The following is a 27554-nucleotide window of genomic DNA, read 5'->3' as shown; positions in this document are numbered from 1 at the left end:
ACGGTTGGAAGACTTGGTCGGCACAGGCAATAGAATTAGAATTATTATGCACCGACAGGGATAATCGCAAAAAGCAAGGCGTAGGATTCTTCAAAATGACCGATGAAGCCATTGCAATAGTTCAAGAAGACCTCGCTCAAGCCTTGTATGAGCTTGTGGCCAGTCATATGGAAGAAATCACCCACTTCATGGAAGAATTTGATGCCCATGACATCGACACGCCGTTATGCTTGGATAGCTACGAACAACAACGACAGCAAGAGACTACCGAACTAGGAGCTTCCGCAGACCAGCCAAATGCAGAGGACACCGATGCAGCCAAACACAACAAGGAAATGAACGCGCCCGACACCAAACAAGGGACTGAAGAAGAACCGTCCTTGTTCGACATTCTCCAAGATCACAACGACGACGATGAAGACCCCGAACCCTTAGGGCTCCAGGAATAAGCAAGGAAGGGGGTTCAACCATGCAAGGCATTGTCCCACAAGCGTGCCAAGTGTTAGTTGGTCAGCTATAAGATCGGAAGGTCAAAATCAAACAGGTGTGAAAGGGTTGGAGTCAACAATGTTCAGAAATATAGAAGAGTCGGAGTTGGATCGACGTAGCGGATCTATGAGTCAGCAACATTTATTTTGCCAAGTAGAAAAAATAGATATTAGAAGTAGTAAAAACTGTTTTGTGTTACTTCTTGCCGAAATAGAGGTAGGTGTAATATTGGAAAGAGACGCTCAGTTTTACCTATAAAAGAGGGACCAAAAGTATTGTAAATCTATCGTTCTATTTTGGAATTAATATAAGTTATTAGTTAGAGTATTTCTGTGTTGGCAACATCTCTATGCATTGTTATTCCTAGTGTCGATTTGTGTTTGCTATGCTTACTAAGTAATTATATTAAGACCAATTAGTTGATCAAGGTTACTCAAATATCAAGTTCTATTTACTGACTAGTTCCTCTGTCCATCCTTCTAACACAATCACCTTGATAGAACGTTCGACCTATTGTGTTGGCTACATACAATAATCAATTGTCGGCCAAACAACATTGTACATGGAGGGATGGCCCCTAACATGATAGAACTCCCTTAGCCCTAACTCCAAGGAGTGTTCACACTAGGACATACAATGGTGTGAGTAGAACTTTTAGCCCAGCATTATGTACATGTCTACTTGAGTTTTAAGCATCCTTAGTGTGGATTTGAGTGTTATGAATCTTGTGATTAAGGTGTCCTACAAAGCTAGTTGGTAGTGCCTTAGTTAAAAGGAAGCTTGTGTAATCCCTCCTTTCTAGGAGTTTACTTCATTGATTGTTTCCTCATAGTTGTTCAAGACAACTACCATAATTACATACCTCCTTTACAACTAATCTATGATATATAGGTGTGGGAGGTGATAAATATTTTCTATGAACTTGTATGAACCTAGAGCTTGTGGGCTATTTGTCTTTGATTCTTCGGGGAGTAGTTGAAAGATGGTGGGCCATATCATTATACTAATTCTTCTCTTCATATCTCCATTGAGATTCCATTTTTATATCTTTCCCTACTTTTCAAAACATGGATTTTGGCAAAATAACAATCATAAAGTGTAAATAATTACATGTGTAATTATGTTAAGTGGAATATATTAGATATGTGTGTGTGAGAGGAGAGACACAAGATAGATAGGTGATAGAAAACTAAAATGTATATTAACAAGGAATAAGAATAAACAACCACTACAAAGGAGGCAAGAGGGTGCTTTATATAAAGTCGCCCTCTCTCTACATTCTCTCACTAAAACTCCCACTCTCTCTCTCAATCTTGGAAAACACATTAACTATGTGTCATAGAATATAACTCTATGACACATCAATTATGTTACAAGGTGGTGTGACCTTTGAGTGTCTATGTGTGCATTCACAAGAATTTGTTCATTAGTGATGACTCTATGGGTTGGTGAACTATATCATTTTATTGATGATCAACCACCAAATTAATAAGGACCTTCATCAATCTTATTACATTATTACCAACTAGGTCAAGAAGTATAAATTGAGCAAGAAGTAAGAAGCTAAGTAGACTGGTTTTGATCTCTTATGTGCATTTCACATATTGGTGGAGATGACGGCCACCAGTCCCCCATATCCAAGCATCCACCTCTTCCCCCTCACCTTAGGTTGCCCACAAACTTCTTGTCCCACGAGTTTCTCCGATCCCCCTCCTGCACAATAGCCCTCTTGTCCCCCACCTCAATCAAGTCCAGGTGGCCCTCAGTCCACAGGAGCGATTGATCTCTATCCGCCTATAGCCCTCCTATCCCCCACCTCAACTAAGTCCAACTAGACCTCAGTCCACATGAGCAATTGATCTTTCTCAACGAATTGATCTTTCCTCGATAGCCCTCTTGTCCCACACCTTAGCCAAGTTCGGGTGGCCCTCACTTCACAGGAGCAATTGATCTTTCTTCGCCAATTGATCTTCCCCTGATCCCCCTCCTACACGATAGCCCTCCTGTCGCCCACCTCAGCCAAGTCCAAGTGGCCCTCAGGCCACATCAGTGATTGATCTCTATCCGCCAATTGCTAGCTCGTTTTTCGCCACTAGCCCCATCCAACTATTATGTGATCAGGGCCGCCAGTTCCACAAGGATGTCCTCAACGTCATTGCAGCTCAACTAGGTGTCCAACATGTGTTTAAGTCCCCATACCATCCTCAGACAAATGGCTTCACCGGATGCCTCAACAAGGCCCTCAAGAAGGAGATTGTCACTTACATCGATCCATGCCACAAAACCTGGGATCAAATCTTGCCTTTCGTCACCCACACCTACAATACATCTGTACAAGCGTTAACATGAATCAACCCATTTCGAGCACTCTATGGGTGTAACCCTCACCTCCCACCAGAATCATCCATTGATGTCCATTCGAAACCTGTCAACATGGATAGTTCCACTTTGGAGCTCTTTCTCCAACAAATGCTCCCCCTCCTTTGACAAGCCATTGCACCTGTTCCTGTTCCTGTTCATGTTCCTGCTCCTACTCCTGTTCCTGTTCAGTTTAAATGGTTTTGTGGTTCGGTTCGGCTTAAATTTCAAATTTTTTTAATGGTTTGAGTTTGACACTCTCGAACCAAACCAAACAGAAGAGAACCATGGCCGATTGCTATCATCAAGGTAGATTACCAAAAGTCTTCCAACTAGTCTAAATTGATGTTGGAGTCATTGTTGTAAACTGAAAAGACCAAGTGACATTCAAAATTACCGTACCTTCTGTATATAAACTTCCCCTTCTCTAATCCCAACTAAATTATTTGCTCCATTTAGATGAATCTCGGTAAATTTGCTAGCTTTACAAGGGTAACATTTCATGAGTTATTCATTCTGAAAACTAGTCCTATCATCTTCCCCATTATGACCAATGACGTTGATTGGTGAATAAATCACTTGACTATGTTTTCATCAATATTCTTAAGAACGTCTACCAATTCAACTTGAGGTGACATAAATAAGAGAGCAAAGGGATGATGCCCACCCTGGAGATTGATTGTTTACAACCATGTGTAAGATGCATAACATTTCTTCACTCATTTTTTTTGGCCCACACAATGTAAAAAATATTTCATTTTTGTACTCCTGTATATAGAAAAGATTGACAAGTGCATAAAAATATCCATAAATAAGTGAGAATTCCCTAAAAGCTATCTACAAATAAGACATTTGATGTTATCTTTATACATTATGCACATTAAATTTAGTTTGAGATGATGCAATAGTAGCAATATGCTTCTAGAAAGATATTTGTGCAACATTGTCATTGTTACATTTTTTCAGCGAAACAAAAATTGTGCTCATTATACCAATTAAGAGTATGTAAACTAACAACTTGCTCCTAAAAGCATCACCTTCAGAGTCACCACTTGCAATTTGACATTGACATAACAAATATCTATGCAGCATCTATATGGATTACAGTGAGAACAAGCTCCTAACAAAGCCATCACAACAATTGCTACAACATTTGATACAAGATGACAGTAACATATTGGTTGACATAATAGATTGAAACAAGAAATGAAATTTTGGTCCATTTAATCGTGTATCATGGTATCATGGTGCAATCCACTTGAGAGCTTTTATATCGCCCATCATGGCTTTACGTTAATATCAAGATGGGAATGACGCTTTGCAAGAAAGCCATACAAAGAAATGTAAAAATGCTTCCGGTCCCACTAGGGGCTGTTTCAGAAGTTTTGGGATTGGCGGTAAGCATGGGGCATGATGCTCATATTCATCATAGATTGAATTTTTTTGTCAGAATCATATACAATATATATACAACCTACACAAGTTTCAACCCAAAAGTATCATTGGAAACTTTGTGGGCACTCCACCCAAGCAAAATGAAAGCAAGTTTTCCATTTATGCATAGTTACAAACTTTCCTCATTCATGGTTGGCCCCATTAGTTCTTTACATACATATATCTATGTAAAAGGGCTGTCTTTTGTTGACAAGGATTACCTATAAATAGTCAGTTACATATAATTTCACTGAGATTTTGGATTTTCTCGAGCCAATGTATCAATATAAATAAATAAAAACCTTCACAAAGGGAAATACATAGTGCACAGCATGTGTACAACATTTATTACAGCACAATTTCTCTTGTATCTTGTTGTTCTCTTTCAATGGATGTATACATATATATATAAGGGTCCTCCCTTCACAAAGGGAGCCATGTATGATGACGATAGTGATGAAAATGTGTGTATTTTTCAACAAAAACAGTCTCTACTAGTATACCTAAACCACCTAGAAGGTTAAGGGTCGTTGATGCACAGGTAGGTAAGAACGACACTTGGCCATGGGCGAATTAACTAGGTTAATGAATGTTACAGTGAGTTTTTAAATTTGGATGCAGGTATTGGCGATTCGATACTTCTGGTTTCCAGCAATCAATTGTCAGGTTTTTTTCATTTAGTTTTTACTATATAGGGCCAGAATCTGTACCATTGCCATCCATGAGGAGTCCAAGGACTCGTGCTTTCTCTTGTTCACATTGCAAGAGTTGCATCCGTAAGCTTCGCTCCTCGACCTAATCCATCATTTCGTGTTAATTTCAAAGAAACAACAATGACAGTTAAAAGAGGTTTACAATGGGAAAAACACGGCATGGCATATTGAATGAAGAGTTTCAGGGATAGAAGAATGAAAGAAAGCAAACCTCTAGTGAGGAAACAATGAGTAGCAAATCTCCACATTCTTCCAATAGTGTTCTTTCTTGATCGGCTATTTGTGCAAGCTCTGATATCAACACATTGGATTTGTCCACCTGTTTATGTGTATGTGGCACACATGGAATAGTAGTAAAGAACATAACCCACACATCTTCCTCTTTCTTCAATATACTTTAGCTTCTTTCCTACTTAGTTTTTGTAACCATTACCCATTACCACTAAATATATATATCATGTGTATATAGCATCCATTACTCACCTTGGGGAGCAAAAGATTTATAGAAGACTCCACTGCATTCACCACTTCCACTGCAGATGTCATGGCTTCTTTCACAGATTGAGTCTCAGCCTAAATGCATAAGAAACACATATGCAAAAACACAAAAGAAAATATGCATGAAATTTGGATTTTCTCTCTTATTAGGGAAGTGAAAATCATGTCAATCTTCACAAGAATACCATACCTTTACACCTTCGTCTACAGGAAGCCTTAACACTGCAGCTTCTAAGGCCTCAACAGCCCCCGATAATGCTTTGCTATGTTCTTGCTGAATGGTAGACCAATACTCTAGCTTTGATCCCTGGAACACCCACATGTAAAGCAACGATGTATGTAATCATCAATGCTTGCTTTCTTAGTAAGAATAAGAGAAGTTGACAGACTATAATATGATCAAACTTGCCAAACCAAAAGAAACTTTGTTGTAAAGCCATATCATCAATCATGTATACATTGTATTGTATTGTACTGTATGTAGGTATTGTATTGTTTGTATATATTGTATGTATTGTAGTGTATGCATATATGTCTGAATGCATGTACTGTTTGTATTTATCATATGCATGTATGATATGAACTGTATGTACGTTGTATGTAGTGTGTGTGTGTGTATACAAACAAATTCATCTTCTTGCTAGTACCTGACTATTTTCCGAGTTTGGCTGATGTGTGTGTGTGTGTGTGTGTGTGTGTGTGTGTGTGTGTGTACAAACAAATTCATCTTCTCGCTAGTACCTGACTATTTTCTGAGTTTGGCTGATGTGTGTGTGTGTGTGTGTACACACATAGAAAAAATGGTTACCTGTGTCCTTAAAACAGAGTTGATCTTTCGTGCTTGACGAGCTTGCTGTAGTTTTAGCCTCTTGGTTGTGACAGATTTCCGGATCTCAGCCGTTCTCGCCCACACACTGAATATAAGTTTCTGCAAGTAAAAGTTCAACACAATTCAGAGACCCGATCATTCTGTATCACATGAAGATGAAGAATAATATAAAGTTTTCAGCCCATATAATATAAATATAATATAGTCCACAAAAATCTTTCTTGATGCCTAAGAAAGGCTTTGTTCACCTAATACTTTGAATTACATTAAATGTCATAAACTGATTTTTATGGCGTTCTAACACCAAAAGTATAAGAGAGTATGGACCAACCTCACCCGCATGTCTTTGTGTCATATTTGCATGATCAGCACGAGCATTCACGAACCGCCATTGCAACAATCGGTTATGAAGGATCCGATGCAAGTAAGCAGCTTCGACATGAGAGAGGTTTCTCTTGGATCTCCTAAAATCACCTCCAAATTGCAATATCGAAGAACCCCAGCTTATTCTACCAAGTGAATGAGTTGAGACTCTCGACCTTGTTGGGCTTGACCAACTCCGCATTGGACTCAAATGTAGTGGTTTCATGGGAGAAAGCAGTTGATTGTAGGAGGGTTTATATAAGGAACTATTAGTGGGTGTTCCAAGCCACGACGAGGAGGATGCTGGGGAATCTGCCATACTCTGCTCTCCCCTGGCATTATCCAAAGAAGCACTAATAAGCTTTTGTACAACTCTGGAGGAGGAGGAAGGTTGTGCTCTTGAACAAGAAGAGTCTATGGTGGAGACATTCATCAACATTTCATCAAGAGGCAAAGACGGCTCTTGAGATGATGGTGATGGTGAAGGTGATGGTGATGGTGATGGTGATGATGATGGCCGTTCAGCATGTGGCCAAGCATTTACCCGAGAATTGTTATTACCCGTCTCTCTCACATGATGAGAAAGAATATTAGTATTAGTTCCTCTTCTTAATGGAGATTCTCTACTACTAGCACTGACCCGAGGTTTGGCTTCGAGGCTGAGCTTTCGAGCTGCAGTGCGTAGGGCAGAGGAGGCGGAGCCGTCGTTGTTCATAGTGTGAGAGAAGACGCGAGGAATCACTTGACTGCTGAAAGATGTGGGTCTAGATTGTAGCATATAATGATGAATCGAAGAAGAAGAAGAAGAAGAGCGTGCAGACGACCTCTGATCTTGGGCAGAGGATGTGAGATCCATGGATAAGGACATAGATGCACTACTTCCATGGCTGAGCTTTATTAAGCTTCTGTTGGTGAGGTTGGTTGAGCTTGGCCATCGATGTCTTAATACAGGCTCTGTGAGGCTCGTATCCGTGGATGGCTTCGCATTCTCTGCTTGATCTACAAGGCTATGTCTTCTTCCTCTCAGAGGGCTAGGGCTGATGTTCATCCCTTTCCGATCGGGGGTCTTCTTCCTGATGTCATAAGGTCTGATCTGGGAAGTGGCAGCAGGAGCTGTGGGCATGGGGGTGGGAGCCGAATTTGGGGGTGGTTTTAGGGTTTGGTCGGAGGCCAGATTGCTGAGAGATCTGGTGTTGGACCTGCTCTGGGGACGAGCTCTGGCTGGGCTTCTGGAGGACGCTGGTAGTGAAGAAGAAGTTGGGGTTTGAGTCGGGGTACATGCTTCTGCCTGCATTGAGGAGGAGGAGGAGGAGGAGGAGGAAATCGGTAAATTCCTTGTGGATGGCCATAATAGATCCTGTCGACTGGTGGCAGGTGCAGATGCAGATGCAGATGCGATGGACAGTCGTGATCCTCCGCCACCATCACCAATGACAGCAGAAGAATTGGCAGCAGTGGAGGAGGTCTTGGAAGAAGGCGCTGCTGCTGGTGCTGGTGAGGCTCTTCGGCGCTCTGCAGAAACGGATCGCTTGATGGAAGAGGAATTGGGATGATGATGGTCTATGCCACTGCTGTTTCGACCAGTAGAAGGAGATGTGAACCGGCGAGCTGCAGCTGTGGAAGTGGAAGTGGAAGTGGAGGGAGATGGAAATGGAAATGGAGAAGAACGAGGATGAGGCGGGGGAGACCTGTACCTGGATGAGGATGAGACGAGGTCAGGAGGGGCAGGGGCAGGGGCAGGGGCAGGGGCAGGGGACCTGTATCTAGAGGAAATCTCTCGGGCAGACGGCTTCTTCTTTGAGGGAACCGAAATAGAATTGGGCGCCCCAGGTGGTACAGGAAATGATGGCGAGGAAGAAGAAGATGGAGGAAGAGACGGAGAAGAGTTTTTGTGGGGGAAAATGTAATTGTTGTCTGGGGTTCCATGGTGGTTGTAGTGCTCTAGTTCCTGTTGTTGCTGCCATGGCGACCTCGAGTTAGCAGAAGAAGAAGAAGAAGAAGGGAATGGATCTGTAGCAGTAGCGACCATATTCCCATATAACTGACTAGCTGAGCTAAACTAACCGGCACATACGCAGAGACAGGAAGAGAGAGAGAGAGAGAGAGGTAGGCTCTACAAGTAGTAGCAGGAGGTAAGTCCATACCTAAATTTAGGTTTTAGCGTCGGTTTAAAGGAGGGAGGATCCTGTACTTTCTGTCTCATCTTCATCTTCATCTTCATCTTCATCTTCATCTTCATCTTCATCTGTGTGTGCGTGTGAACGTTTTGGTTCCAGAATTAGGGTTTCTGATGAGAGCGGGTGTCAGAAGAAGGTGTTTAATGCAGGAGGAGAGGAAGCTTGGTGTCTGTGCTTCCTGTTCCTGAGAGGGAGAGAGAGAGGGAGAGAGAGAGAGAGAGAGGGCTATGGCGGAAGGATGAGGGTGCCCCTGTGTATGTGTATGTGTATGTGTATGTGTATGTGTATGTGTATGTGTCTGTCTGTATGTCTTCTGTCTGTCGGAAAGGAGAGAGAGAGAGAGAGAGAGAGAGAGAGAGAGAGAGAGAAATTTGTGTGCTTTCTGCTTTTTCTGCTTTCCCTTCCTTTTCCTGTCGCTTCGCTGCTTCTGCTTCGATTGCTGCAGCTGCAGTTTTGCATTCATATACATACTATACATTACATTGATACACTGTTATACATATTGATATAATATGATATATACATATAATGTATACATATATTCATCACCTTTGTGCGTGCGTGTGTGTGTGTGTCCTAAGGGCGTTATGTACATATATGTTATGTTATGCTATGAATCATCATCCACCATCCATAATCAATCACACGTGGTTGGTCATTGCTCTCTCTCTCTCTCTATTTCTTGTGTTGCTGCTGGCATGCATACATACATACATACATACCGATGACACAACACATGTAGATAATACATACATGAGAAGCTACTCTCTGCTATTTTGTGGCTTCGGCATGAATCATAATGATCATGACGGTGGCTTCAGCATGAATCGTGATGATGATGATAATGATAGTGATGTTGTTATTGTTGTTGCTTATGAACGTTTGGCAAGAAGAGGAGGCGCACGTCTGTTACACATCCCCACAAGGCATCGGGAGGAGGTGACGTTTTATAGAGATATATTGAACATATTATTGACTTGACAATCACTCCATTTATAAACATTCCAAAATCGCAACCCCGATCCGATACTTAGTGAACGACTGTCATCTTTTTTTGCCCGCTCATTGATTCTATTGATGACCATGGTTGTGGTGTTTGGAAGAGGTTATGTGGCCTCGAATCCTTTGTCGATGCAAGCGAGAATCCACAAATCCCTACCTCGTAAGGAATGTCACATGTTTCCAATGGAAGCTTTTCCATCGCCGTACAATTGTGTAAGGTACCCACCTTCCCATCTCGATTGCTGCAAAAATTAAGGTTGGGGTACTTTGTGTGAACCCAACCAACTTCAAAATTGCCTTTAAGAGTCATGGTAGATTGAGGAACCATGTCTCTTTGTAGAACATATCATACACCTCCATTGGGGAGCACAAGTAAATTTAACAATGTGGTAGCATAACGAGAGTATACAAGCACATGCGTGTTAATGACACCATCTGTCCCACCCCACATTTAGCATGGGGAGTTAGTTGTGAGGTAGCTTTATGTGACCATGACAATATCTAAATGGTTGATGTCCCACATTTACCCCCCTAAATATGGGTTTGTTGTTTAGCAAGGGAGGGAGAGAGGATGATTCTTGGTTGTTTCTTGAAGAATCATATGAATTGCCCTCAAGGGTTCCTGTGAGAAATTGTCTACAACAACAATCGAAGTCAATGTGATCATCTTTAAGGTATTTGAAATTTTTGAGGATATGTCCATTTCTAAGCAATCCATTTTTGCTCAAGCCTATGGTTGTTTACAAAACTATTTGTTTAGCCATGGCCAATTGGTCAAGACATGAAGCACACACATGTTTGAATGGATTGAGGCAAACAATGCACACCCAAATGGTAACATTTGTTGACCATATTTTGGGATACCCACCAAAGAAATGGCCATTTTCAGATGATCAAAAGGGACTTACTGCCTTTAGAAAAGTTGATTGGATCATTTCTCCATCAAGACAATCATAAACAATAACACCAACAATTAGAGACAAGCGGTAGTAATCCTAACAACAAGTGCATGTTATGTTTTGTTCAATTAATGTCCATCTTTGTGATAGTTCAATAGGCGTCAAATTTTTTTTGCTTCATGGTGTTGAATAGATTATTCCATCAAGAAAACAATCAATAACAACATGAACAAACACAAAGCATGCCATAATAATCTTCTTCATAATGAATGCATCATTAGAGTTTCTTGACCATCCAAGTCCATTTATTTTTTGTACTCATGTTGATTGCTACTTTATTATTTCTTAATATGTCGAAAGTACATCTAGAATGAATAAAAAATTTACACAATGTTCCTTTAGTAAAGAACCCCCTACAAACTTGTACAATGTAGTGTTACGATGCTCATCCAAATAATGATATTGGTCATGCCCCCCAAACTCGTGTTACGAACTTGAGTGAATTTGGCCACAAGTTTACTTGAGAGAGAGAGAGAGAGAGAGAGAGAGAGTGTGTGTGTGTGTGTGTGTGTGTGTGTGTGTGTGTGTGATTGTGTACGTGAACGAAAAGTATAGAATAAAACTTTACCTTCTTAATCTAAAGTTTGTGAGTTCAAGGGGAAAATGAGTGAAAGCCCCGGTGTAAAGTATGGGGATCTTGGCATACAAAGGCCATGAGAGATCAACATAATAAAGGTAATTGTAGGATAGATTGACCTTGACAATCTGCAGACTTTGTGTTTGGCTCTACCTAAAAGTAGAAGACATGGAATGTATCATATAGTAGTGTTGGTTTGATAAGTGGCCTTTTAATGCTCGAAAGAATCACATATGTGTAGAAAGGGAAGAGAATAGGTGATTGCACATAGTTGTTTTTTGCATGTGTTTCTAGATGCATACCAAGTATTAGATCAAGAGAAATACGTTAAGATTTTCCGTTTTAAGCAATGTATTGTTGTTGGATGGAGAAAAGTGGTTAGTGATGCCTGTAACCCTTAATATACACATAATATGTACATGGACATGTACATAACAACTATGTCATGCATCAATTTCTTATCGGGGCTTAGAATCTATATGCATATTTCCTAGTTGCTCAATGTAGCATTGACGACATATGATCTTTCACATTTGCCCATTCTTAACGTTCCTTTATAATTTACCACCATTTAATGGGAAATGATCTTATCTTGTAACAATCTTCATCTTCTTCTTTTCCAAAAAAAACTCCTTCCATTAGTTATAAAATTTTACAAATGAGACGATTATGTACAAATCCCTGAAGGGACGCGATAGTTCCATCTTATGTGGATGCCCACTGACTCAAGAAAGGGAGAGGACGACCATTGTTGGATGAAGGCTATTCGTTGTCTTTCAACTCCATCGGAGCCGCCCTTAAGGCCATCATATTGGCTCTTCAGAGTGGCTACAATTTCACTCCATATCTCTTGTTGTAACCTTGTTGGATGTGCGGTTTGGTTGGAGAAGACTTACCTACATTGTTGTTTCCATAGAATCCAAAGAGTTATTGGGCTGACCAATTCCAACATCTCTTGAGATTTGTCATTAAGAGGAGTGGAGTGGACATTGTTGTCAAGACTGAGAGAGAGAAAGAGAGAAAAAGAGATAGAAAGAGAATTATTATATTGAAGCGTAAAATGGATTACAAAGAGTAGGCTACAAAATGGCGTTGAACCAATTTAGGTTTGGGATGGGTGGTAGATCCTTATTTATAAGTAATAGAGAACACTCTAGAATATTCTAGGTTATCCTAGATTGTAGAGTAATCTAGAAGATCTCTAGAGTATTCTAGAAGGTTCTAGTGGTATAGAACACTCTAGAATATTCTAGGTCATTCTAGAATGTAGAGTAATATAGAATATTCCTATGATATTAGATTTCATATTCTAGAGACTATACATGTAAGAATATTAATACAATGGTTAAGGATTTGACATGTGTACAACAAGGTCGTGGGTTCAAATCCTTTCGAGTCATAATGTGAGTGTCATGATCCTTTTGATGCATGATGTGAGTATTATCATGACACTATCCCCCTTCTTCGATGACACGTCTCATGGGTCGTAGGGTTTGTATTAGGACCTGGTTTACAAGGATATTGGCGATGAAATGCATTGACGAGTTCTGCAGCATTGGAAAGATTTGCGGCGGGTTCCCAAGTTCGATCATTGGGGGTATAACCTAGCCAATCGACTAAGTAATACAGCTTGTTGCGCATGATTTTAGAATCGAGAACGACAGCAACTTCAAATTCAGGCCCGTCCAAGAACTCGACAGGTGGTGGGGGTGTCGTAAGTCGGCCCAGAATTGAACTTGTAGTATAAGGTTCCAAAAGGGATACATGAAACACCGGATGAAGATGCATGTGCGGAGGGAGGTCAAGACGAAATGCAACATCACTTATCTTACCAGTGATCATGTAAGGTCCAAAACGTTGGCAATCCAATTTACTGCAAGGTCGAGTGGTCTTGATGTTGTGTTGGAGAAGCCATACATGATCCCCAATGTGGAACTTTTTTGAGGAGTCTAGACGATGACGATCGGCAAGCCTCTTGTGTGTAAATTGAGCATCATGCAAATTGTGGAGAATGTTAGCTTGAATTTTTTGGAGGCGACTAAGAAGATCCTCAGCAGCAGGGTTGGTAGGAACTTCTGGATGCGCATTCATCGTCCACCGAGGATGACAACCCGTATTTGCGAAAAATGGGGAATATCCTGTAGAAGAATGGGCTGAGTTGTTGTAAGCGAAGTATTCCGCCAAGTGGAAAAAAGCAACCCAATCATCTTGTTGATAGTTGATGAAACAACGAAGATATTGTTCCAATGTCTGGTTGGTACGCTCTGTTTGGCCATTTGTTTCAGGATGATAGCCCGATGAAAGCTTAACTGAAATGTGGAGAAGTTTGAACAGGTGCTTCCAAAACTTTGAGATGAATTGTGGACCACGATCACTAATAATATCATCCGGCAAACCATGATGCTTAAATACCTCCCGCATAACGAGATCAACCACCTCTTGACTAGTAATCGACTTTGTACATGGCAAGAAATGTGCCATTTTCGTAAATCGATCAACCACTGTGAGAATTGCATCAAAACCTTTTGAAACAGGGAGATCAGTAATGAAGTCCAAGGATATAGACTTCCAAGGAGTTTCCGGAATGGGAAGTGGTTGTAGTAAGCCATAGGGTCGGTGACGAGGATTCTTTGATCGACAACATATATCACAACTCCGAACATACTCCTCAACAAAATGCCGAAGGCGAGGCCACCAATAGCGTCGAGAAATTAATTCTAGAGTCTTGTGAACTCCAAAATGACCAGCCATTGGTGAGTCATGGCAATGTTGCAAAACTTGTAGCCGTGGGGGACCATCAGGAACATACAATAAATTTTGTCGAAATAGAAAACCACCATGCCAATAGAACTGACAATAGTCATTACGAGGATTTTTCGACCGTGAGTAAGAAGCACGATCCGGGACGATATGATCCAAAACATCCTTGGCGAAATCATCAGTGGTCATATGATCTCGAATGGAATCAAGAAGAGTGGAATTTTCAAGAGTTGTTATGGTGTTAACTACCATTAATCGTAATCGATTAGGACCCAAAAGGATTTGTTTTTGATGCTCAAATGCAGGTTCCCCTGGACGAGGTTCCATATAAGAGCGCCGAGAAAGAGCATCTGCTTTGCCTTGCTGCATCCCAGGGCGATATATGATGATAAAATCGAAGTGAGTCAAAAATTGCGCCCACCGGGCTTGTCACCAACTCAAGACTCGAGCATTTTGGAAATAAGTCAGGTTCTTATGATCATTGTAGACAATGATATGCTGAGAAGAACCTTCTAGGAAATGTCGCCATTGTTGAAACGAATCCACGATTGCAAGAAGCTCTTTATCATGGATCTCATAGTTGATCTCTGCAGCTTCAAACTTTCGTGAATGAAAGGCAACAGGGTGTAGTTGTCCATCATCTCCGGTCTGCGAGAGGACACTCCCTAGTGCAAAATCGGATGCATCGGCTTCGAGGATGAAGCGTTTTGTTGGGTCGACATGTGCTAAGATAGGTGCCGTTGTAAATGCTCATTTTAAGCTTTCGAATGCCTCGGCTGCATCTGAACTCCATATAAATGGTCGATCTTTATGTGTGAGCTGAGTAAGCGGAAGCACAACCTTGGAATAATCTTTAATAAATTTTCGATAAAAATTTGCAAACCCGAGAAAACATTGCACATCACGCACTGAAAGGGGCGTTTGCCACTCTAAAATTGCTTGTACCTTCATGGGGTCCATAGCAATACCATTTAACGAAGAAGATAGGTGCACCAGCAGGGGATCTAGAATGCCGAATGAATCCGTTTGCCAGATTCTCATCAATATATTCCCGCAAAGTTTCTAGCTCTATAGGGGAGAGATTATAAATTGGGCCCCATGGAGGTTCTTTCCCTGGTTGTAAGTCAATAGGGCAGTCGTATGGCCGATGCTCCGACAATGTATTGGCCTTCACCTTATCAAAGACATCTGAAAACTCCTTGTATTTCTCTGGTAGTTTAATATCCGCCTCACGTTTGTGCTTTTTTCCTGGGTCTCCTCAATTGTTCTTTTCATCCAATCAATCTTCGGGTTATGGAGTTCAAACCAGGGGAGACCTAGAACTATTGGGTGTTCCGGACTACGAATAATGTTGAAAGAGATTATGCTTGCCAAATTGCCAAGAACTATCCTAATTGGCTCGGACTCCTCGACTATATCTCCTGATGCTATGGGACGTCCATCAATGACTCCTACGGCTACTGGGCTAGGAAGCTTATTCAAGAGGATGTTTTGTGACAAGGCAAATTCACGATCCATGAAACAAGAGTTGGCTCCAGAATCTAGAAGGGTAGAGGCTAGGACTCGATGACATGCAGATGTGGTAAGCTCGACTTGTGCTGAAAAAACTCGACTCACTTGATTTGATGAAATGGAACCACGACTAGGAACTAACTCTACATAGCTAGGATGGTCCAGCCAAATGGCTCCTATTTTGGCCGGACTTACTCGTTTAACACATCCTCTAATTGACTCAAGACATCGAATCTATTCTCATGGCATGGACTATGAGGCTTATTTATGTTATTAAAAGTAACAATAGAACTCGATGTAGGGTTTTCATGGGCACTTACTTGGTATACTTGACACCTAGGTTTATGTGGACAATTTACAGCTATATGTCCTGGACCGCCACAATACAGGCAGAGGCGATGCGCTCGACGTCGTTGCTTCTCAGCATCTGATAACGGCCCATGACGTTGTGTTGACTCTATTTCCATCGGAGTTGGGCCATCCCTTGTAATGGGTCTAGAAACTTGTGGAGGCGTTGCGACTACGGAAGCGTAAGTCTGCTCAGGTTGACGGCGTAACATTTGTTGGCGCTCAGAACGTCGCTCAAATAGGCGATTATCACATCGCACAGCTTGACTAATGGCTTCTGTAAGTGACTGCGGATCTTCAGGGAAAGTAAGAAGAAGATCTTTGACATCATTTCTCAAACCTTGACGGAATTGATCCATTAAAGCTGCCTCATCCCAAGGGATATCGCATGCCAAGAGACGGAAATCGGTTGCATAAGACGACGCAAGACGATCTCCTTGTCGGAGCCTTCAAATCTTGTTTATCGCTGTCCTAGTGCTGTCGGTGTCTCCGAAACTAGCTTGAAACTCTTTAACAAATGCCTCGAAATCCTCCAGCAATGGTGATTTCTTCTCGAGAAGTGGTGCGAACCATGCTAACGTCGTACCGCATAGCAAAGTTCCCACTAATCCCACACGAGCAGCATCAGTTGGATACCGATTGGGATGTAGCTGAATAACTAGACGAACTTGATTCAAAAAGCCTCGAAATAAAGACCTCGTACCATCAAACTTGGCAGGGAGGCTGATCTTTGGCTCTCTAGGGGAGTTCTGAGCCCCCGACGCTTGCTCACGTAATGACAATATAGTCGCCTCGAGTTGATGAACCCGCTGTGATAACTCTTCATATTGTTGAGCTTTTTCGGCACTCACGTGTTGTAGATCTCCAAGTAGCCTTTGATTCTCATGCTCTAATGCCACAAATTTATTCGTGAGCATGTCGAGCTCAGAAAGAACATGCATGTATTCTTGTTTGCTCACGGACTCCATAGCTTACGAGAGGAGAGGAGAAGGAAGAAGAGAACTTGTTAGAATTTGTGGAAGACAAAGAGATGAAAGGAAAAAATTGGTTCAAACTGTCAAGACTGAGAGAGAGAAAGAGAGAAAAAGAGATAGAAAGAGAATTATTATATTGAAGCGTAAAATGGATTACAAAGAGTAGGCTACAAAATGGCGTTGAACCAATTTAGGTTTGGGATGGGTGGTAGATCCTTATTTATAAGTAATAGAGAACACTCTAGAATATTCTAGGTTATCCTAGATTGTAGAGTAATCTAGAAGATCTCTAGAGTATTCTAGAAGGTTCTAGTGGTATAGAACACTCTAGAATATTCTAGGTCATTCTAGAATGTAGAGTAATATAGAATATTCCTATGATATTAGATTTCATATTCTAGAGACTATACATATAAGAATATTAATACAATGGTTAAGGATTTGACATGTGTACAACAAGGTCGTGGGTTCAAATCCTTTCGAGTCATAATGTGAGTGTCATGATCCTTTTGATGCATGATGTGAGTATTATCATGACAATTGCCGCCGGAGGAGAAAAAGACCTGTTGTGCTTTTATCACCAAAGTCACCCCCTCCTCCTGATGCTCGTATCTGCCAATTGCGGTTTGCCATGATAGCCAACATATATTTCCCCACTTGATTGAGCCTTGCACCTGGCATAATTGCAACAAGCGGCCAACCCCCCGCCATATTCGATGGGACATTGGGCAGTCCCACAAAGCGTGTCGTATTGATTCTACTGCATGTGGGCACTCTACACAATTAGGAGAGTTAAGGTATCTTGTAACAATCTTTTGATAGATGTAGTGTTGAATTTGTGTTCATGTGGCTAGTGGATGATCACATTATAATAATTTTGTCAACATAGATGAAAGTATTCTACCACAATAGAACACACGGTTTAGAAATTTGTTGGCTAGCAAAATGAGGGATGATTAAAATAAATGTTGGTAGTGAATCAATAAATCAATATCTATGTTGATATCCCTTGTATCCATGCTTTAAATAATTATATGTGTGTAAATTACATATTTAGATCCATTTTTTATTTAATCACTTTGTGTAAACCCATCATTTCCTCACAGTTTGGAACATATGTTTAATCCATCAATTGGTTGATTACTTCCATCTTTTGTATGATCAACCTTACATCCATGCATGTGATAATGAGTTGTCTTCTTCCATTCTTATTGTGCATTTTGCCAAACATCTTGAGAATTCATTGTATGCGAACACTTACAAACCTTTTATCAATGCACAACATGATTCAAATTTGGGTTCTCTTAAGTTTATGAATTTGATTCCTACGGGACAGAGAAGGAGGGGGTAGTTTGTAAGGTTGTACAATAGAGACCCGTTAGGTCATGCATTCAACCCTACATTCCCTAATGCTAACTAGTAAATTAGTGAAGCGTGTGAGGACGTTATTAAAGACTATGGTGTACTACAAGGGAATAACCATAGTAGGAAAAAAAACAACAACAAATGAGACGGTATTTAAGAATGACTACTATTATCAACAATGTGTTGACGTAGAGTTGTGAAAGCACATTACGCTAGCATGTGTTAATAACAAATGGAATACCAAGCCAAGACAATGCACAACATGATTCAAATTTGGGTTCTCTCAAGTTTATGAATTTGATTCCTACGGGACAGAGAAGGAGGGGGTAGTTTGTAAGGTTGTACAATAGAGACCCGTTAGGTCATGCATTCAACCCTACATTCCCTAATGCTAACTAGTAAATTAGTGAAGCGTGTGAGGACGTTATTAAAGACTATGGTGTACTACAAGGGAATAACCATAGTAGAAAAAAAAACAACAACAAATGAGACGGAATTTAAGAATGACTACTATTATCAACAATGTGTTGAGGTAGAGTTGTGAAAGCACATTACGCTTGCATGTGTTAATAACAAATGGAATACCAAGCCAAGACAAGGCTTAAATTTTAATGTTAAATTATAACTTAGGTAAGTTGCATTTGTGATTAAAGGTTCTTGGGTGTAATTTCGGTTATTTTTTGCTCATCCTATATATTCTAGTCGATTTCTTGTGTATAATAAAAAAAATATATCTATGTGTTCATTGAGAGAGTCGAAGAACGACTAGTGATCTTGCATGCCTACTTTTCTCAGTAGTATTTTTATTTTAAAATATCTATTCATTTGGTCATGATCAACATGAAGATTCAAGATGTTATATTTAGATTGATGATGGAATATTAGGTGAGACATGTTGAAGAAATGCTCTTGAATGGTCAACTTCTTCACCTAATGTCTTCATTACAAGGAATCATGCCTAATTTGAAGGATGTTTTCCTTTTGTGGTTTTTTTATTAATTTACGTTACTCATGTTTGTTTCCTTAACAAAATGCATTAAACTTGGCTCATATAGACTATGAAAGATAAGATAATGGAGACGAAAATAGTTTTATATATTAATTTGACTAACTAATTCATCATGATATTATAATTTACGAAATATGACTTCTGAATGTGGTGAGACAAGCGCACATCATGATCAACAAAATTAGGTGCAAGTTACAATAAGAACAAGATTCATGAAAGGACCACTAGTTTTTTATGAATGAAGTATGTTTTCTTGTAGTGTACATACATCGGAAATTCCACAACGTTATTGTAGTTTATCACTACATTGTTAACGAGGACAAATGACACAAAGTAGCATGAAGAGGAATCAAATTGACACTGTTAATTGGGGTGAAACAATTGATTATGTTCATGTACTAACATCATGATGAATGCAAACACTAGTTTGTTTCATTAATTTATATTCAATATCAATGTCGCCTAAGCAAAAGTAGCAAAAAAGGTTAGGAGTTTAAGTGAACATGCAATCTAAATAATATCCAATGGTAAGTAATCATTTGATACCTACAAATTTTATAAAGAAAGATTGCAACATAGTAGGCCATGGACATCTATGCCAAAGAATCAAGCTTTGATAGTATGTTGAATATATGTTGGAGTCATTGGGTTAATCAATTTTGCGTTTGATCCTCTGAAAAAACAACTTTGTAGGAACAATGATATGTTTTACCAACTAAACAAATGGAATTGCTTGCTTGTCTACACTGTTTACTCAAATTAAATTGTTTGTTAAGAGTATGTGGGATGCGTATAATAAGGATGCCTTAATTGGTCCACATGCCACCATGTCAAACATTCCAACATATGAATAAGATTAATGTGAATATAACTTGATGCTAAAACAAATCATATTATGGTAAACAGTTCTAGCACTAAGAGCATATGTAAGGTGGATGCCAGTGAGGCAAATAAAAGCCACCATCAAAGTTTCACCCATGAATACTATTTTGACTTCATAAGTGCACAACAAAGACACATATTCTTACCACCTTTTCAAGTTTCATTGGAAGTAACTTACTAGGCATTTACAAGGGTGAAAAATAAGAATAGTTTCAACTTAATTTTTATACACGGAGAATGCAGATACATTATCAGTAATCCGTAGAAAAAGCCATTAATAGGCAAAGTATTATTGGTATCCATAGAGAGGGATAACTCGTGTGACGTTTCAACCTTTGGATACATAGATGCATGAAGAAGACCAAACAAATGGTAAAAGAAATGATGTAGAACTTTCAAGAACGAAAGAATAATCTTAAGCAAATTGCAAATAGTTGGTAACTAGCCACCTAAAAGATACTTTTATCCCAAATACAATAAAATTTCTTCATGCACAACCGACTCACTCAAAGTGGTGATACATGTAGTTGAAGATGTGGCCAAATTGAGATATTACCATTAAACCACAACAATGTTAATGAGATACAACCAAACAACTCATGACACCTATAAAATCCATGATATGAGTCGTACAATTGATTAGCTTAACTTTTTAAGTAAGACAATAATTCGAGTGAAGATTACTAAAGAGGGTATAGTTGGAGCTAGATACCATAATCACTTCTATGGAAAATGAGAGTAGACTAGTTACCAAACAAAGCAGTTAAAACTGGAGAGCCAACAAAAACAAAATTTCAATGAACATTGACATTGTGTAACTCACATAAAACCATCAACAACATTTGTAGTTAATAAAATGAATGAAGAACAAATTCTCTACTTGTCTATTATGCAACTAAAATCCCGACATTCACACACTTATACTTTGGGTTGTATAACATTATACTCAAGATTCAAGATTGTTCGACAAAACACAAAGATAGTTTGATATGTTCCCTTTTTCTATTGCAAATAAGATTTTGTCTTGCTTACGCATACATTCATATAAATCATGTAAATATATGTTTGATCTCGTTATGGATATCCAATAAGAAATAAAAAGGACATAGACTAAAAAGACAATTTGTTTTTGTTTTTGTTTGCCCCCCTCAAAACTTCTTCGTCTCTTTTTTGTCAATGACTAAGACCTATGCATAGCAGCATATGTATGTATTATGTTTACAACATTTCTATGGTTTAGAACTCCATCATGAAGTCCAAATCCCCAATAAATGAAAGGTATTATTTTTGGTCCAATACTTCATAAATGATACTTACATCGTAATAAAAAGAAGTGTTGCATGATTAGAACTTAGGACATATAATCATTTCAAAAGTATGTCTCGTGAATAATAAATTTTATCTGTGTAAAATTGAAGGATTTTGCCATTAGAAATGAGCCCAAAATGTTGTTAATACATATGTATTGGAACGATTAGAAACATGAATAGGTCCTAAGTGATATTCATACCGACAAAAACAAACTCATACATATTTTCCCATAAGAGTGGATGCTACCAAACGTTCTAGATGTTTTTTGTAATTTTGTTTCTTAAAAATATTTCTATAATAAAATTCACATGGATATTAATAATACCTTTTCCTTAGATATAAATATAAGTAAAAGGAACAAAACATAAAAAACATTTTTCCAAAATGGGCCCACAACTAAACTCATGTTGAGGGAGATTACATTGCTTTTCTTGCAAAATAGACTTCGAAAATATACTTTGAAGGTACAAATGCTCATAGCCGTTTTCAAGTTTTTGGTTGTTCTATGCATGTCTTATGTTTTAATCCTCAAATCTTGCATTATAGAAGTTTTACTATCTATAATATGCATGCTTGTTTATAGTTGGTTCTAGCTAAATATGGAAGTTTATACAATCTAAAGTATTATAAAGATGGAAAAGTAGTTTGACATATAGTATGCATATCGAAGGACTTTCATGTTAGTATAAATTAATGATAAATATGTATTGGTTGTAGAATAGGTTGAGATTTTGTTCATTCATTTTCTAACTTATGCTCATTGTGATCATATTTTGTGTAGATTATGCAATTGTGTATAATGATCAAATAGGAGCCAATATGTCACCTTGTGACTTTTTTTTTCACTATTATACAATTGTGATCATAACCATTTGGCACTATATGTTGTTCGACTAGAGTTATTTTCTTTTATAGAAGTAGTATTTACAATATTGATGACAAGATGATATGAATATAAAAGCAAAACAAAACAAAATGAAAGTGGGGCCACAAGAAATTTACCTCGTACGGAAAATTGCTAAGGTCTACAAAAAGGAGATTACTCACGAGTCACGATAAAGATTATAAGTTGAAAACTTGAATACAATAGAAAACTCTCAATTCACTCTCACCCTTACATCCTAAAAAACCCTTGGTTGCCAACTCACTTAAACTTAGTTAATTGTTAAGCACAACATAATCATTTAAGAAAACTTATCTCTCTTGTTCAACATTCAACCACAAAGAAGGAATAACAAGCTATAGGCTTTTATGAACATAACCTGGATTAACAATTATCTAAATGCAATAGACACTTGCCCTATGGAATTATTCACCCCACATGATAAAGCAATGCGCTTCATTGAAGCTATATGTTTCCACCCTAGTTTTTTAATTTAAATACTCTCCAAGGGTCTTTTGATAACCTTGTACACATTTTCTCTAATAGAGGTGCTTAAAATCACTTCTCAACAAGGAGATAACTTGAAATAAGTCTGATCACGGATATATGGTTCACGATTATCAACTACCTACGAGGGCAACTGTATGAGGTTTGCGACCACTCCGAAGACGTGATCACGACCCGTTTACGTTTTTGGTAGAAATGGAGGAGCACGCCAATGGTGACGGAAGGAAAAAACAACCTAAGGTGGAACGACCAACCCCCATACTGGTTGTTTCCCCCTCAACTTCCACATGTCACAACATTGACACGACTATTAAGGTGTATCATTAAAGATACATTTATACTAGGAATTTGTATATGGAACACCATATGTGGGACATCCTTGTATAAAATTCAACTTGATGCATTGTATGTTGAACACTAGAACTTTCTAGAAACTTTTAGCGAATGCATCCTCATGCATTCTCTAGAAAATTTCCGAGCTTGCATACATACCTCCACCTTCTTGTATAAATACTTGGGTGCACCTTGATTCCAATCAAGGTGAACAACACAAGTTACAGAAGCATAAGTTGAGTTCCTGTTTAACTTATCTTTCTGTTGCCTCTTCTCTCTTTTAGTATTTAGTCTCTTGTCTTGGTTTGCTCTCTTCTACTCGTTCGTGACAGTTTGTTCACCTTCTATTCTTGCTACCATGTCCGACTCCGTTGACAACCTAAACCATGTAATCATAACCTTACAACAACTTCAACTAGAAAATAAAATCCTTCATGGATCATTACAAGAGCTACAACCAAGCACATCCATAAACCCAGCACCCCACGAACCTCACCTCCTCTTGGCACTTAGCCCAGCCACTTCCCCTTCCCATCCATATATCCTTGAACCTACCGTCAGCCTACCTGGCAAATTCAACGTTGTCGTGAAGATTTCTGGCAACGGCGAGAAAATCTACGAAAAGGGAGTAAATTGGACATGTGCAAATATGTGCACATGAAGGAATATTTGTGCATGTGCTTATTAGGAAAAGTAAATATGGTATAAAAAGGAGTAGTCAAATGTAAAGTGTGAATAGGTGCACCGAAAAGAAAATGGTTGTATGTCCTTAGGTTTGCATTTAGGAGGTGAAAGTGAGAGATGGGCGAGGAAAGCAAGGAAAGAATCGTGGCAGAGGTCCTTCTCTAACAAGAGGAGAATTTCATGACCATCACGTTGTAATGATGCTTCCCTTTCCCCATGAAGGCTATAAAAGGGGAGGGTCAATGTTTATTGAGCTCTTTCATCGTTTTGGGGTCAGTTGTTTCAATAGATTGCTTTCTGTCTGTCTCCCGCTTGTTTTTTTTTCTTCATGCTCATACGCGCCTTCCATCACAGGAGGGCTACAGAGCATTAGTCCCAAGCCTCTATTCGCCGTAGCGAGTTTGTGTGCTCACCATCCGGAGGTTTGGCCTAGGTTAAGATTTAGCCTGCACTCGCCGTTGTGAGCCCGTGAGCTCGCCGTCTGCGAGGTTGAACGCTCGGTTTGTTTTCCCCTGGAACCATCGGAAGGAAGGGGGTTGGTGTCGCTATGTCTAACAGAGACCTTTGTTCGTTGTGTGGCTATCTCGCGTGCTAGCCACCCAGATAGGTCAAGCCTCAACCCACACACGTCGTTGCAAGCCTGAGAGCTTGTTGTCTGCGTGACTGAACACTCTGGTCACCTTCTCGGGCGTTGCCGTCTTCTTTGTGTACCGTCATCCCTGTCACTAAGGTAGAGTCTTGTAAACTAATTGATGTGGAAGCTTAAGGATATACACCGAATACAGGTGGCTCAACCGGACAACAGGAAAAAAACAGTAAGAAAACACAGAGATGGATTCACAATATGCGAGAGCGGGAGAGATAGAGTGAGATCAAAAACTTAATTCGAAAACAATACTCTATACATGAACTTGTTGGGGATATGTCCCTCCAGTGGGAGGACCCGATTGTTCGGAAGTAGCCGATAGTCAAATAGTCGAAGGAACCGACTGTTCGGAAGAGTCGACAACAAAGAGTTGATTCTTTAAACAGATTATTAATATTATTATAGTAATAATTATAGTACTGATATGTAGCAGTGGCTACAATTGTAAATAGCCCACACGATGTATCAATATATATATATATATACATCTAGGGCAAAATATAGAAATGATGACAATAGAAGTGTGCGTAAGAGAGACGTGAGAGGAGAGAGAGAGAGAGAGAGAGAGAGAGAGAGAGAGAGAGAGAGAGAGAGAGAGAGAGAGAGAGAGAGAGAGAGAGAGAGAGAGAGAGAGAGTTCATGCTTCACTGTGACATCGAGAGTGCCATACATCTTGCCAAGAATGCTGCATATCACTCCCGGACCAAGCACATACAGAGAAGGTATCACTGGTTGCGGGAAAGTCGAAGGAGAGTTTACACGTGTGAAGATCCACACGGATAACAATGGATTCGACATGCTCATGAAGAACCTACCTATGGACAGACTTAGAGTCTGTCGACAGAAGACAAGATTGACTAACTCCCTCCCATAGGAGTGAAGGGGAAGTAGTCGACAGTCGAAGAGTCGAAGGAACCGACTGTTCGGAAATAGCCGACTGTTCGGAAGAGTTGACAACAAAGAGTTGATTCTTTAAACAGATTATTAATATTATTATAGTAATAATATGTAGTAGTGGCTACAATGGTAAATAGCCCACACGATGTATCAATATATATATATATATATATATACATCTAGGGCAAAATATAGAAGTGACGACAATAGAAGTGTGTGTAAGAGAGACACGAGATGAGAGAGAGAGAGAGAGAGAGAGAGAGAGAGAGAGAGGACGCCATAGCTGTGTGTGTAACAGGAGACGCCAAGAACCCTGTGTGGGTGATACACTCATAATCAGAGTGTTGTAATCTCTACCTTGTACATCCAATGTATAGTGAGGTTTCTGCTCTCTCGTGGTTTTCTCCCATTTTTTTGGGGTTTCCACATAAATCTCTGTGTACTGTGTCGTTGTGTGCCTGGGTAGTGTATTTTCAACATCGTTTGATCTTGTGGTTTTACGAATTGATTCTCAACAGAACTGTGCTTAGAGGGCAATCTTCATACAAGCCTTAACAATGGACTGACACAAGTACTGACATGTACTTGAACGCTCATAAAGAGCCTATGACACAAACTCCTAAAATATTCCTATTACTATGAATAGAAATATCGGCCCTAACATCGTACCGGCTTCTCAAGCTGATTCAGCCTAGCCGATCACTTTTCATCTGATCCGGCTCTCGGCTTCTTCATCCGATCCGACCCATGTTGACCTTGTCTCTCAACACTCCCCCTCAAGCTCAACTTGAGGTTCCTCGTCAACTCCAATTGGTCTACCGCTCCCACATCTCCTGGATGCTTGCCTTCTTGCCTGCGCTCCGCGACCTGTTCGGTTTTGCACTACTCAACCTGCTCGGTCGACTTGTCTGCTCCTAAGGCCCTCGTGGGCCTTCTCCCTGTTCGGTTTTGCACTACTCAACCTGCTCGGTCGACTTGTCTGCTCCTAAGGCCCTCGTGGGCCTTCTCCTTGCCTCTGCGACTTTGGCGCTCTCCGACCCATCGATGTTGTTTTTGGCTGCCTTCTTGTCCATTTGGCGTCTACATGGTTTGACTCATCCGAATCGTCTCCATTACTCGAGTTGGCTATCTCTGATTCATCTTCACCTTTGACACTCCTCTTACCTTCATCTGGCTCTTGCTCCGGTTCTTCACGTTTGTTTTTTCCTGATCTCCCAACTATTCTCCCCCTCAAGTGTGGCATGTCGAGATGTTGTAACCCAAGCATCTCTGAGAAGTGTTGCAACTTGTCCAATTTGAGTGCCTTGGTAAGAATGTCGGCAACTTGCTGATTAGTTCGAGTGTAGCGCAGTTCGACTTCACCACTCAGGACTTGTTCGTGCACGAAGTGATAATGCATTGCTATGTGCTTCGTGCGAGCATGGAAGATGAGGTTCTTTGTTAGCTGCATGCTATTGATGTTGTCATAGTAGATCGGGTTCAAATCGGCAACGTCCATTGGGAGATCCTGCAATAGCCTCTTGAGCCATGTGGCCTTGCATGTAGCAATGGTGGCTCCTCGATACTCAACCTCGGTGCTCGACGGGGCCATTGTCGATTGCTTCTTGCTACTGTACGCTATCGCTGCGCTCCTAAGAGAGAACATGAACCTTGATGTCAACCGGAGATCCGTAGTGTCTTCGACCCAATCGACATTTGTGTAGCCGAACAATTGTTCAGCTATGCCGTGTCGATATAGTAGTGTTGGGCAGACAAGGTCAACATGATCCAGATCGACTGAATAAGCCAAGAGCCAGATCGGTTTCTAGAATGAAGAGCCGGATCGTAATCCGGATTGGGGTAACCGGTAGGCCATTAGAGGCCTACAATCCTAGCCTAGTACGTAAGCATATTTTTAGGAGTTAGTGTCAGTCGCTCAGTACAAGCATTGAAGTACATGTCAATACTTCAATCAGTCCTTTAAGGACTTGTATAAAAGTGCTCACTGACCACATTGTATGGACAAAGTGCTCATTATTTTTTAATAGAGTTTTATGTTCTGCTC

General features: G+C 40.0%; 1 protein-coding gene across 1 annotated transcript; it reads right to left on the bottom strand.

Moving 5' to 3' along the window:
* Positions 1-4373: 4373 nt before the first annotated feature.
* On the bottom strand, positions 4374-8993 carry LOC147860208 (uncharacterized). The gene is made up of 6 exons (XM_087324523.1): positions 6653-8993; positions 6301-6420; positions 5683-5799; positions 5478-5567; positions 5206-5313; positions 4374-5076 (listed from the first exon to the last, which is right to left on the bottom strand). The coding sequence occupies exons 1-6, from the start codon at positions 8711-8713 to the stop codon at positions 4969-4971; spliced, it is 2604 nt and encodes an 867-aa protein (XP_087180649.1). The 5' UTR covers positions 8714-8993; the 3' UTR covers positions 4374-4968.
* Positions 8994-27554: the final 18561 nt, after the last annotated feature.

This window comes from Azolla caroliniana, unplaced genomic scaffold (assembly GCF_043228905.1).
Source record: "Azolla caroliniana isolate FFs.n. ecotype wild unplaced genomic scaffold, voAzoCaro1.0.p SCAF_9, whole genome shotgun sequence".
Taxonomy (NCBI): Eukaryota; Viridiplantae; Streptophyta; class Polypodiopsida; order Salviniales; family Salviniaceae; genus Azolla; species Azolla caroliniana.
This window is presented reverse-complemented; position numbering and strand designations above follow the sequence as displayed.

Coding starts and splice junctions, on each gene's coding strand:
- LOC147860208 (XM_087324523.1), bottom strand. CDS start 8,713: ATGGTCGCTACTGCTACAGATCCATTCCCTTCTTCTTCTTCTTCTTCT. Junction 5,314..5,477: donor TAAATCTTTTGCTCCCCAAG/GTGAGTAATGGA, acceptor ACACATAAACAG/GTGGACAAATCCAATGTGTT. Junction 5,077..5,205: donor TCATTGTTTCCTCACTAGAG/GTTTGCTTTCTT, acceptor ATGATGGATTAG/GTCGAGGAGCGAAGCTTACG.